This window comes from Dysidea avara, chromosome 12 (assembly GCF_963678975.1).
Source record: "Dysidea avara chromosome 12, odDysAvar1.4, whole genome shotgun sequence".
NCBI lineage: Eukaryota > Metazoa > Porifera > Demospongiae > Dictyoceratida > Dysideidae > Dysidea > Dysidea avara.
The window spans coordinates 21,255,877-21,269,236 of NC_089283.1; the positions used below are offsets into that span (position 1 = coordinate 21,255,877).

The 13,360-nt window shown below is 36.9% G+C and overlaps 2 protein-coding genes across 7 annotated transcripts in view; one reads left to right on the plus strand and one right to left on the minus strand.

Moving 5' to 3' along the window:
• Positions 1-5,323: 5,323 nt before the first annotated feature.
• LOC136240374 (uncharacterized) lies at positions 5,324-10,832 on the plus strand. Of its 2 annotated transcripts, XM_066031331.1 has the most exons (3): positions 5,324-5,808; positions 7,685-7,738; positions 10,428-10,832. In XM_066031331.1, the coding sequence occupies exons 1-3, from the start codon at positions 5,358-5,360 to the stop codon at positions 10,733-10,735; spliced, it is 813 nt and encodes a 270-aa protein (XP_065887403.1). In that variant the 5' UTR covers positions 5,324-5,357; the 3' UTR covers positions 10,736-10,832. The 2 variants fall into 2 exon arrangements, with proteins under 2 accessions (XP_065887403.1, XP_065887404.1); XM_066031332.1 differs by lacking the exon at positions 7,685-7,738.
• A 1,060-nt stretch (positions 10,833-11,892) lies between these two features.
• LOC136240375 (ubiquitin carboxyl-terminal hydrolase 9X-like) overlaps positions 11,893-13,360 on the minus strand; it is a 77,759-nt gene continuing 76,291 nt past the window's right edge. For 4 of the 5 annotated variants that reach the window (XM_066031334.1, XM_066031335.1, XM_066031333.1 and 1 more), the window contains 4 exons: positions 12,685-12,778; positions 12,580-12,635; positions 12,454-12,523; positions 11,893-12,099 (listed from right to left, as the gene is read on the minus strand). In XM_066031334.1, coding sequence (XP_065887406.1) covers positions 12,070-12,099; positions 12,454-12,523; positions 12,580-12,635; positions 12,685-12,778 — 250 coding nt within the window. In that variant the 3' untranslated portion in view covers positions 11,893-12,069. Of the gene's footprint in view, positions 12,100-12,453; positions 12,524-12,579; positions 12,636-12,684; positions 12,779-13,360 lie in introns of those variants that run through there. The other variant, XR_010693781.1, reaches the window with a different exon arrangement.

The window sequence follows — 13,360 nt, forward strand, 5'->3', positions numbered from 1 at the left end:
TCATTACCATTGTTATGTGAATACTTCAGAACATCAATATAGGATGAGACATTATACAAGGTCACCTAAGAGTAGCTCAGTTATTAACATAATTCACTTTTTCTTTGTTGCAATAATAATTTTCGTATACAAAAATCACTTAAAATTTCTTACATAATTTTTTTTGCAAAATAATATGGAGATACTCTAATAGGCCAGTCATTCACGTAGATCATATACAAAAATATTTTTACATGTTTTTTTATCTTGAAAATTTTTGCACGAAAATAAAGCGAATTATGGTAGTAGTAAAATTAGTTACTTTGAGTGTTAAATCTTTCTTTTTAGTTATGGTATAAGGTAAACCCTTCTGTTCTTCATATGGAGGTATATAGTACCCATACAAAAAATCCCTAGCAAGGAGACTGGTCGGTCCTTGGCTTAGAAGGGGACATCCTCTATACCACTGCAAAAAAAATTACCATAAAGGTATCTGTAGAACCTTTTGTCATCATTTATGGGTATACCACTAGCTTGTACTGTCATCAGTCTCATGAATGATATGTAGCAAGATTTCCTGACATAGCTATAGCTCATGATCATGCAGACACATTCCATAATTGCTCTACTTGTAATGTCCAGATATTTATAGCAAGTGTTCCTTTCATATAACTCTGATCTTATAGTTCATCAGTCTGAACAGGTTTTCTATTGTCCTGGATGCTGATAAAGTGTTGTTGTTTGAGAAGGCCACCTAAGTAACTAACCATCGGATAAATGTTGTATACATACTATGTTAGAAACTGGAATATTATAAACTCTGTTTTCAGAATGTAAGCCTCCAGTGGCCTTGCAGCTTTCTGGAAGGCATTGTGTCGCCTATAGCCATGCAGATCTAGAGGCTTAAAATGGGCATACGAGAGCACATAATGGCTCATGCACTTTAATTGAATTATTTAATTGAATTCAGTTGTTACTATGATGTCTTCTTCACTACTGCTCTACAACACTTATACAATTCTTACCCTTGTGCATAGCAATGCTGCAGAGTGGTGATAGCAAAAGTAGCAAGTCTACAGTAAAATTATAGTAAATTCCGTTTTAGGCCTTCTAGCACATGCAAGTAGCTATACAAATGACTCCTGCGGTCACTTAGTGTAGTCGTCATACTTCTGAAGTATGAGCATCACACTAAGCGACCACAGGAGTCATACCATCAGTATGAACATCACACTTCTGAATTTACAGTGTATGGTCTTTAGTTGTGTTGCAAGTTTGTATATGTAAAGTTTATGCTTCAGGATGGACAATGGAATATCTCATTATCAGATTCTACATACATTATTCAATGATATCACTATATACATGGCAAGTTGATCATCACTGGTTACCCATTGCTATCATGGCCCTACATGTGTTCTGACAGACTCACCAGTTACAGACTCTATACCTCAGGCTCTATATGAGCTGATTTAGAAATGACATAATTATATGTGTGAAAGGCTTACAAAGATAATGTCAAACCTCTACAAGTCTAATAGAACATTCACTGGAAGCATATAGTTGGTTCTGTTATGGAATTTTTCCATATCTGCCTGCACCTATACATACAATGAAGTGCATTGGTCTGTTTAAAGGGCTTCATTCATCTACTCGTGTAGTTAATATGTATGTCAATACTTAATTCAGGTACACAATTTCCATTGAAAATGCTCTCAGATTCAATCTTGTATTATTCAAATTTCAAAATTTTCCACTTTCAACATTATTATTCTAACATGCACCTATTCAGTGTTAGAGGGTGCATCATGTACTTCATTGTCTGTATACCTACCCAAACTTTTCCATTAGCAAAATGCTTCAGAGAGCCATACCTATAATCTAAAGGCAGTATATAAAATATCTACAGGCAGAAAATATTATGAATTTTATTTGGAAATGTCTCCAAATTGCATCTATTTTTCAAAAATTTCCTGGGGGGCATGGAAGTGTGCTTCGCACACCTCTACCCAAGAGATTAGTACCTTGAGTTAGCCCCCCCCCCCCCCCCCCCCCTTTTATAAATCCTAGATCCTCCCCTGAATGTCACGTTGCACACTTTGGCCCCTGTGACAATTCCCTCAGATTTAATCTCAGAGTGTTGAATACGAAAAATTTCCCTGTTGCACTGTAAAAAATGAAGTGTGCTTTACACACAGAAATGGTGTTTTGATAGTTTTGTGTGTCTTTAAAACAAGTATATAACAGTTATACTGTACCACCCAACTTCTCGACCTTGTTAAAGTGTTTCTCAGCTTTTATGGCATATACCATGCAATGTTGACTTAATGATTAGAAAATGATCCACACTACCAGATGGAATACAAATCACTTATGAATCATCAAATCCATCATGATCACCATAATGTAAGTGTTGGGTGTGAATTCAGTGATGTGTCGGTGAAGGCTGCAAACATGTGATTTTTAACTTCCATACTCTTAAACTGAGCTTATAATTTATACTATAAAATAGCAGTATAAGTAATGCCCAAAACCTGAATTTGTTTGGTGGTAATTACAGTTAATGGACTACAAAACTGGTGGACTTTTTATTAGAGTGTTCTAATGCTGTAGCTATCAGATAATTGGGCTCGCTAGTCGCTATTTACTGATAACTATTCATAATTATGCAAACAAACGTATTTTGTTTATTGTCAATGATATTTGAAATAAAGTGGTCCGCAGTGTTGGGCAAGTTACTTTGTAAAAGTAACTAGTTACATATTACATACTACTTGCAACAGAACTATTTAGTTACAGTTACATATTACCAATAAAATAAAGTAACTATAATAATATTACATATTATATTACTTTGTGTCCACAGCCTTAAGCTGTCACGTGTGAAACTACCACCTTATCACGTGACATGATTGTGTTGTTGGACAATGTGCAAATCTTGGTTATAAGTAAGAAGCTAGTGAATAAGCTTCATTCAGTAGGCCTCGTTACTTCGTTGTGGTTAGGCGTTACTCAGAGGATTACTAACGAGATTAGTAACTTCGTTACTTTTAGTAATAATATTGCGTCATATTAGACTCGTTACAGTAATTATATTACTTTAATAGGTAACGCGTTACGTTTGTAAGTAAAGTATCTTGCGTTATATTACCTGTTTTCATAGCGTATTTCGTTATATTACTTTGTTACCACAAAAGTAATAATATTACGTAACGCGTTACTCCCAACACTGGTGGTCCGCTTAAGCAGTCTTGAACAAACCGTGGCACGTAATCAGTGACGGCCACGTGCACAACCCACTGTACCATACATAATCTGCTTTGCAGGTATGGAGTCAGGCCGGAACTCTGGTATTAGAGTATAGCAATTTATTGTATAATAGGCTAGGGATTAGTTGTATTGTATGCATAGCGTACTACCAAGAGTAAATAATAGAAGGTACTACCTAACTAGGAGAAAATGTCCACACTAGGTAGTTAGTAGTCTGGCGCGGCCGCCTCTTTTAATTAGTACAGCCGCACACAGAAATAAGCACGTGCACAAGATTTCAACCAATCGAATCTGTCTTCCAAAAACTTACCGCACGTGACTTTTGCTTTAAATTTTAAGGCGGACACGATCTAAGTTATTACTTTGTAGCGGTGATTTTAGCGTTCCCAAATAAGAGAGATTTATCCTTCCCGACGATTCATGATGGCAGCCGACATTACAGAAAAGGATCGGCACTGTGCAAACTGCACGATCCAGCATCGCACCCTACTCTGCATTCCTGTCAAGTTACCTGTTCACCTAATCGGTCGTCCATCTAGTAAAAAAAGCGAAGTAGGTTGGAAAGAAAGTTGTATCTTGAGTTGTATAGACATGGAAAACGCAAAGCTACTGCGCAATGAAAAGGAAAGGCTAGACGATCGCCTCCAGAATTTAATTAAGAAACTTGAGGAAAGTCGTGAGGGACTGAGGAAAAGATTGCTTCAAACCTACGAGGAACATGTTCAATTTCTCCAAGGATGGATTTCGGCATTGAAAATGGAGAGTGCTCAGCTGCGGGACAAGCCAATCACAGTTCCGGAGAAAGTCCCGGTTTGTCCAGCACAGGCCATTTATGGGCAGTCCATCAAGCCCGGGAAAAAAAAAAAAAAAAAAAAAAGGAGGAAACTGAGGAACAACAGAATCGTACCTTCCAGGAAAGTGTTCTGACCCTCCATGAAAAGATTGATGAATGTCAGAAACAGATTAGTAAAAAGCGAAAACTCTTGAAAAAGTCACTTGACAAAAATTTTTTAGAAGAGTGGTGCACTAAAAATAAATATGATTTAAGGTGTGCAGGCTGTTGCTGGAGATTCTTAACTCAAGAGCGAGAATACAGTGCTGTTATGGGAGCAAACGATAACCGAGTAACATTTGGTAAATCTGAAGAGTACACATTGTGTTATATTGACAAGGGACAACGTGTACATGGACAATATAGATTTGTTGATGACAACCCGGATCAACCCAAATCACTAACATGCGGTGGTAAAACTTGCAAATTTAATCGTGATCCAAGTAGCAGCAGTGGCCAAAAGGAAGCTGGAGTAAAATTTGTCACGTCAATTGCATTTAATGTATTAAAAGCAAAGGATATTGATGGTACTACTACAAGTTACTACGATGCAGCTGTTTTGGAGTATTTTCGCATTGCCAATAACAAATTGTCGCTTAAAGGGAACTGTGAAAGCCAGGTAAAAGTTGTGATGGAGGAGAACACGAGTGAAAATGAAGATGAGGTTAAGGAGGACGAAAGTAAGAAGATAGTACAACAAAGCAAAGTACAAGAAGTGATGACAGTACTACTGGTACTATTACTATTATTGGTGTTATTATTATTGTACAACAAGCTAAACATTTAAGCTACAGCAAAAACTAAAGCGTATCAATATAAGAAAATGACAATTTTCACTTAACAGTGCTTCAGATGTGCATGGACATGCAAATTTCATTCATTGTGACTAAGCCACTCCAAAGTGTGCATCTCCATAGCTATACACTGTACATTGATGGTATGTTCCCTGTGGTCACTTAGTATGATATGCATACTTCAGAAGTATACTAAATGACTACAACACAGAGGGAAAAAAAAACAAAACTAAATGACTACAACACAGAGCATACCACTATTATGAATTTGAATTACACTATCTAATTTTTTGCCATTAATGTACCATCACTGCCATTTCTTAGCTGCCACTGCCACCTTTGATTTCACTATCTAGTTGTACATAGTATATACTTGATAGTAGATATCTACTGATGCGTTACAAAGGGGCGGGCGGCACCAAACTAGATTCTTTTTAATTGCGCTAGTTATCGCGTGATGTACGTGAAAGGACGGAGTCACAATGTCAGAGAAAACACCATTGCGTAACGTGCATTATGAAGCATTCAAGAAGTCATACGCCAAATTGATAAAAGCTCTTCCGATTAACGACCTCCTTCCTGAGCTCGTTTCAGCAGGAGTCCTTTCTGGGAACTTGAAAAAGAGAATGGACGCCACTTCCGTTGAGAGTGAAAAGGTGAAAGTGATGCTTGATGGAATGGAGGGCGGTTTAAAAGCACAGATACCTGACCAGTTTGAAGAATTCATTCGAGTGATAGAACAGTTCAGTATAGACGAAAGTGACATGGTAGTTGGAAAGTTAGCCAAGGATATACGTGCGCTTATCAGTGCTTCACCACCTGAAAAGGGGGCTACAGAATCAGAGGTAAAGTCATCTGTTGCAGAAACTCAGTCTCATCCAGCAGCACAACCACCTAACAGACAACAGCCAACATCATCACTGTCTGCAGCAGGTCAGCTAATTCTGTTACGCACATTAATTGTGTTGTTGCATGGTCAGCTTGTCACCCTCAATCAATCACACTTAATCGATTTTTAGATTATATGCACCCATTCACAATGGGTGCTAATAAAAGGGTGTGGTGGCAAACTACTTATCTTGATTACAGTTCAGGGTGCATTTGCATCACCAAGAATAGTAGCTAAATTAAAAGCAAATAATTTGTTCCAATTAATTTTGATGATGAAAAATATCTGCATGGTCACTTGCATTTTTTTGCACTAGATGTAGATTATGATTGTCTAATGAAAAGGATACAGTGTATTAGTCAATGGATCTCAATACCACCTACAACTAATATTCAACAAGAATTGAATAACTTGTTTAAAATGCTTACATAACAGTTTAACAGTTTCCATATGGCATTGAAACCACATTAAAGTCACAGGATATAGTCATTCAAGTTTTTGAATACCTATTTTTTGAGGTCATAAAACTATTCTTGCAACATAAAAGTGAACGTGAAGCCTTTCATGTATGTGACCTACTTATTGCTCATTTAACAGTATCGAGAAAATGCGGGTTTTAAGTATTTAGTGTGTTGTATGTAGCTCGCCAATGGTTGAAGCTGTGTGTACCAAATTTTCACACGTTTTGCACCAATTCCTTATCTTCCAGAATGTCCACTGTGCAAGTAGCCAACAGCTAAATTTCCTGCCATTTTAAACCGAGAGAGGCTTAAAATATTGAAAAGGAAGGTGTAGGGATGAATTAGGCTAAGTTGTGGGCCATTCAGGTCTCAAAACTGGCTTAAATGAAAGGAAATTCACAGCACAGGTCTTTATTCAACACCACTGAGCTGTACAGCCATCCTCAGGCTGACCAGAGCTACATTAAGGCCCCACACCGCACATACAGATCGCAACTGGGCTTAGGAAAAGCAGCCGGCAAAAGCAGACTACTCAGATTTTTGATTGTGAAATTAAATAGTTTATTCATGTAGCTTTGTATTCTGGGGGAAAATCGAATTTGCTGACATGGGCAATAAGACTGTTTTCTCAGACTGGTTCACATTATGTTTAGCTTGTGCAAGTTGTGTCTTGGGAGTGTAGCAATTGTGTACTTAGAAGTGCTAAGACAAAGCTTTGACTGAGATAGATAAAGTAATTTTCACTCTCCTGTAGATTCATCCTGTACCCTGCAGGGAAAGGATTATGTCAATGCTAAGAGCATATTAGCAGACACATTTTGTTTATTGCACTGTGGAGTGGAGTTGTAATAATCTGTGAGACATGCTAGCTAGCATTTCCTGGGTTTTCCATACTCCATATGGTGTAGTTTGAGGCAGGTGAACACTACCTGACACAGGTAAGCCAGCCTGTACATTGCTCACGCTCCAGGAAGCTGTCACTACCATGTTTTTCTGCTGCATGATACAGCATAATTATGGGGCATAATAATGCTGTATCCTCTGTGGATGTGTTTTTTGGCAAGTGATGCAGATAATGGCCTTGATAAAGCTTGGAGGATAATAGCAAGAGTTAGTTCAATACAAACAGTAAATTAAAAATCACTTTCACAAGCCCTAATAGTTTAATTTCTTATGTTGAAATAATAATAATTTGTTGGTCTAGTTTTTTGGCAGCATTTTTTTTGTAAAACTTTGATGCTATCATGGACCACATGCACCCAAGAACAGCTGTTGTTCTGCAGTCACAAAAACAAGTCCAAATAGTTGTATTATATATGCAACATAGTTGTTGCTGTTACTGTATCTTGCATGTTTAAAATTCTAGGGCTTGGTAACTTATAGTTACAGTGTGTATAGGTAATGTCTGTTTGTTAGCTATAGCAGTGGATAACAATCACTCCACAATATTGTTTTACAGATGAATCTTACCATTCCAGATCTTTGCTGAAAGAGTTAGCAATGCTTTTAAAAAGTTAGAAATTGATGTTGCTATAATGCTAAATACTTTTAGACACATTTAATGTAATTGTGGGTGTTGCAAAAGCAATTTAAATTTGGTGATTTGGTAACAAAGCAAGGTAGTTTAATTTCAAGTGACCGTCTCAGCAAAACCCACCTAGTTTGCACAACTTGGAAATTTCTTTTTATTTTCTCAGTATCATTTACATGAAATGGGCTATCCAATTTGTGCCTATTTTAGTGAGTTTTGGAATCATAGTGGTAGACATTAGGAAGAGCAAAGAAATCAATTTGTTCAGTTTCTAAACTACAGCTCGCAGTCATAACTTCTGTTTGCATTGGTCTACAGAGTTGGGATTTGGCTTAAAATGTTTACTATGATGAAGTGACAAACAAATTAAGGTATACCTGTAGTTATATGACGAATTGACAATAATATCTACCACATTGTATACAAACACATGTGACAGAAATATTGCTTGGGCTACTAGAAGATATCTGAACTCTCCATGAGCAGGTGAATACGATGGTGTATAACTTTAATCAACTTGAGACTTACAGTGGAACCTCAGTTATCTGGACCCCCACTTATCCGGATTCTGGGTTAACCGAACTACAGATATGACTTGATTGAAGTTTCAGTAGCTGGTACCCTCTAGCTGTCCAGCACTTGACAGCTAGTGCTGGGGGTGGTAGGCAAGGGCAGTCCATCTGGCCTGGGGAAAAAAAGAAATGACTGCTCTATTAGAGTGTTGACTGTTCTATTAGGGTAGTTGAAAATACTGATATTTAAAAAAAATTAAGGCTATTTATACACAGTTTCAGAGATACAGACTTTTCAGACTTATGGATCACCCCTGGTCCCAAGGGGTTCGGATAGCTGAGTAATTGCTTTCCCAAGTAATGGTTTGATTAAAACTTGTATTTTTTTCTTTGTAATATGCATTATTCCATCATTTTTTTTCTCAAAATGCATGCTTTTGTGAACTAGGTGGGTTGTTGCTGAGACAGCCATATAATGGATTAGTGATCTTGGCTTCATATAACTCTGACTGTTTTATTAGAATATTATATCAATCTCTTTCATTGGCAGCTTCTCAAATTGCAATGTACCCTTGGCATTTCAATTACTTCACTACGCCAGTACACATATGCAGACCAAACTATATTTGTTAATAATGATGTAGTCTTGTAGCACCCGACCCAAAGGAAAGGGTCTTGTGGAAACTGTGTACCAGTCCTAAAAGTTTGGTGCTATCAGAATGTTGGTGCCTCCAATCAGATCAGATTATGTATACATTTATGTTATGATAACATCGATTTTATTAAATCTGCTTACAGCAGTAACAACCTGATAGTGTTACTTTATTTGTACAACATTGCAGTCCAACAGAAATTACAGGTCCACAATTTTAGTGGTAAGGTTGCTGGAAGTAACTATCCATTAGCCATAGATGCTACTTACATAACAATAATTATCATCCAATAAACATTCCAGAACTCAAACATTTTGAGCACAGTTTCCCCAGACCCTTATTTGGGGTTGGGCATCACAAGACTGACAGTGGTGTAGCTAAGTACTGCGTACATAACTATGTTCCAGAAAACTATATAATTAAGACGCTTTACTTTAATAGAGCAGTCAACTACTCTAATAGGACAATCACTTTGTAACTACGCAGTGAAAATAGTATATCTGAAACTTTTGTGAGAGCATGTCACCCTGACCCTTCACGGGGGCATAAAGAAGGTTTCCTGGGATTCTAGATACCTCCTTTAAAGTTTGAGCTCATGGGCAAAAACACCAAACTATTACAGTTTGATAGCAGAATGGTACAGAAATAGATAAAAATAATGCAGTGTAGTGTATCTAACAGGAAACTTGCATTGGATTTCAGAAGTAGATAAAGGGAGAAGGAAGAAATCTTAACAGATTAAGGAGCAGCCAAATAAAATTAATTTTAAGTCAAACTACTGTATTAGAACAGTCACAGAGACCATATTAAAACAGGTAAAAGTAAAAGAGTGTAAATGTAGGACAACAAGAATGGTAACTAGATCTTGAAGTTTTTATTTTCAAATATGCTGGATTTCCACTGATGCACTGCATGATGTTTATATATCTCATAAACATTAAGCATTTATTGAAAATGTTGTTACAGTACTCTCTCAATTATCCAATCCCCTTGGGACCAATATGTGCTCAGATAATCAAAGCCTATTCATTTTTATACAGAGCCTTGTTCAAATACTGTAATAGAATGTACGTTTTAGACAAAATACTCTAATAGAGCAGTCATTTTTACTGTTCTGATAATCAAGTGTTCAGATAATAGTGGTTCGGATAATTGAGGGAGCTCTGTATATCCATGAAAATCATAAATCTAATGAGAATTTTTGAACGTTCAAATTTGTCAGCAGCTGTGGTGGCTCCACCCTTAAGGATTGCCATATCTGTGACTCCCTAGGAAACCACCTTTGAAAACTGCTGGCTATAATATTATAATTATGCTCTTGCAGCCCAGAGTGGAATCTGTATCTGTTGTATGCTTCAAACTTTACTACATAGCTTTTTATTTCCAAAGTTGTCTCCCAGTCTTTGTGACCTGCTCTAACATCCCTAAATTACAGATTTTACTAATCCATTCCAGATTTTACTGGTATATTTGTACATTGTTGAACTGAAGTGTGTTGTTCTTTAGGTGATTTACCAACTACAAAATCACTTTTGAACATCATTGAAGAACTCTCCCCAGAAATACATAGTTCTATTGACATGGATTCTCTGTTTCCATATTTGATGAAGCACATCACAATGACTGATAAAGAGTACAGTATGTTGAGCCTTCAGTGTGGTACTTCACATAAAAGAGTAGCTAATCTTTTGGAATTTTTGAGGAAGAAAGATGATGCGACCCATAAAAAGTTTTTACAAGCTTTGAAAGAAGAACAAGAACATATGGGACATGAATATCTGTGTAAACTTTTTGAAGAAAGAATTACAATGTAAATAGACTGTTTGTATATTGTAAGCACGTACATGTAATCACAGGTATGTTATTTACTGTATGTATGTGTAGTAATCCAAATGATAGGTAATACATGTACAGCTATGTGATATTGACTACTAAGAAGTATGGCTGGGTAAATCACTTATTTGGAAGGTGTATCCATTCTGGACTGACTTGAACATTTTTACTCTGTATTAATTCTCAAATACTTAAAGTAACTTTCCATGTGACTGGATTTGGGAAAACCTGAACTGGTCTTATCGCCCATGACATGGATAGACTATATCACAGTGCGCCATCAAATCAACTAGACTTGAGTGGTCTTCTTTTCCCAAACACAGTGACAATCCGTACGTGTGGTCTGGGACCTTAATGGAGCTCTGGTCAGCCTGGGAATGGCTGTATGTGGCTGTACAGCTCCATGGTGCTGAATAAAGACCTGTGTTGTAAGTTTCCTGTCATTTTAGCCAGTTTTGAGACCTGCATGGATGGCCCATAACTTGGCCTAATTCATCCCTTCAACCATTGGCAAGCCACGACACTCTAAATATTTAAAACCAGTGTTTCTTGCAAGACCGATTTTCCCAGCCTAGGTCACATATAGTTATTATTGTATTGCTGTGGCGAAGTTCTTTTCAGTACATCAAATATATAGTCCCTGAAAGTAAGTGCACAATGAATCAGTTGCTATATTCAAAAGTAGTAGCATGCTGTGTACACTCCTTTGATAAAATTCAAACCTAGGGCAGTGATATAAATTATATTTGTATAAGCGTGCTTGTCACTTATTTGTATATTTTATTTTAATTTACTGGACAGACAGACAGTTGTCTGATACATCCAGGGGACCAGCCCAAAGAATACATACAATCATATATACATTGTAAACACAGTTGGTATTACTGCAACTGTATCTGATGCAGCATCACTAAAATAATTCTAACTAACTACAGGAGCAGTGGAGTAGGTACTAGTGAGGGGTATGGGAAGGGACAGGGGCAATATTAGCTGTATAAGATAAAATAGACGTGATTGACTGTTCCATTAGAGTATCTATCAGCCATGCATACAATGCCCTGTACTGGCATGGCTCATGCATGATTAGTGAATAACTGAATATCCATGTTTGTTCTTTAAATCACACTGACTGAGGAACTCCATGCTACATTCTTTGTTGCATCTTTTTTTTTGCAAACAAGATGATACAAATTGCTGCTATTGTTAACAAAATATTAAACTTCAAACTTACAGTATACACAGTTACTATTGATGAACAGTATAACAGTCTTATTTCATAACACATGTTGCTCCCTACAATTACGTATCTGGTCTGTTAACTCCTAATCTGTGACATCACTGCCTCCTGTGGACAACACAATAACATTTTTACAAACTACCACATATAGAGCAAAACTTCAATATTGTCTTATTATAATGACCACATCAAGCAATTATGGGCCTGCGTCAAATATTCTAGAATAAAGCATAATAGACTACAGTGTTATGCCAGCATGATACTGCCATATTAGGTGGATACTTCAAATTATGGAACTTAATTCCTTGACAATATTTTGTCTGTCAATCTGCTTTGCTTACCAAAACTTAAGTGCCAAATTTTTTTTGTTTACGATATGAGGTTTGCCAGTATGGACATTTTAGGCATGCAAACATTATCTACGGTTAAATCTTCACGAAAAGTAATTCATTTTCAACTTACTTCTATAGGGAATATTTCTGTAGCCCTTTTCAGTGTAATTTTAGCACTATTGGACCTCTCCAGATGGCACCTGCAAGGCAGCACAAAATGTTGGACCAAGAGAATTTACAAGCAAAGTCTCCTTACCCTTTAGAGACCTCATTACTCTGGGCTGGTGATGAGGTAGTAGAGGCATGGGGCTTCTAGTGGGAAGGTAACTAGCCTGTAGTACTTCACACTATTGATACCTACCCTTTCTAGTTCACCATTCAACCACAGGAGGGCATACTTCCATGCCTTCTTCAGTCTAGCATCTTCATATACTATCTGTACTGCTAACTGAGACCTGTACAATACATATTATATACATAATGGAGGGGAGGTAGTAGTTTTTAAAGAGCAAGTTGATCTGTCTCATGAGTATCTGAAACTGCATGAGACAGCTTTTACAATTGCTTTTACTCTAATTCCAAGAAATTTAATCAAGACTTACTACCAGAACTTGAATTAAAAGGCCCTTGAACTCACAGGCTGATACAACAGATTATTGACATAGGTAGGGAAAAAAAAGCCATAGCAATTAATGTTTTATTACAAAGGAGGATGGACATGATATAGACACTACTGAAAAGTATTCCTGGTAATTGCAATACCAAGGTGAAGATTAGGTGGTAAAGAAGTGTTTAGCAATAGCCAAACCATTATACATTTTGCTTCTTGTGATGAGCGAAAGATTCTTATTAAAATAGATGAGTATATGCAGGATTCTTATTCTCTGCCTAGCCAAGCTTACAGTAGCTACTAAACCAGACATGTACCTGGTTTCATAAAATTATTCTATAAGAACACGTGGTATGTACTTGTACATGTCTACTTGTCCATATGTATATACCCATGTGAGCAAAACCATTTTGCCAGCACATGGTAA

What these genes read in the sequence shown, in the direction of transcription:
- LOC136240374 (XM_066031331.1), top strand. Translation starts at nt 5,358, where the DNA reads ATGTCAGAGAAAACACCATTGCGTAACGTGCATTATGAAGCATTCAAG. An exon ending in ATCATCACTGTCTGCAGCAG is followed by an intron (nt 5,809 to 7,684) that starts GTCAGCTAATTC and finishes ATTGTTTTACAG; the next exon opens with ATGAATCTTACCATTCCAGA. An exon ending in GTTAGCAATGCTTTTAAAAA is followed by an intron (nt 7,739 to 10,427) that starts GTTAGAAATTGA and finishes GTTGTTCTTTAG; the next exon opens with GTGATTTACCAACTACAAAA.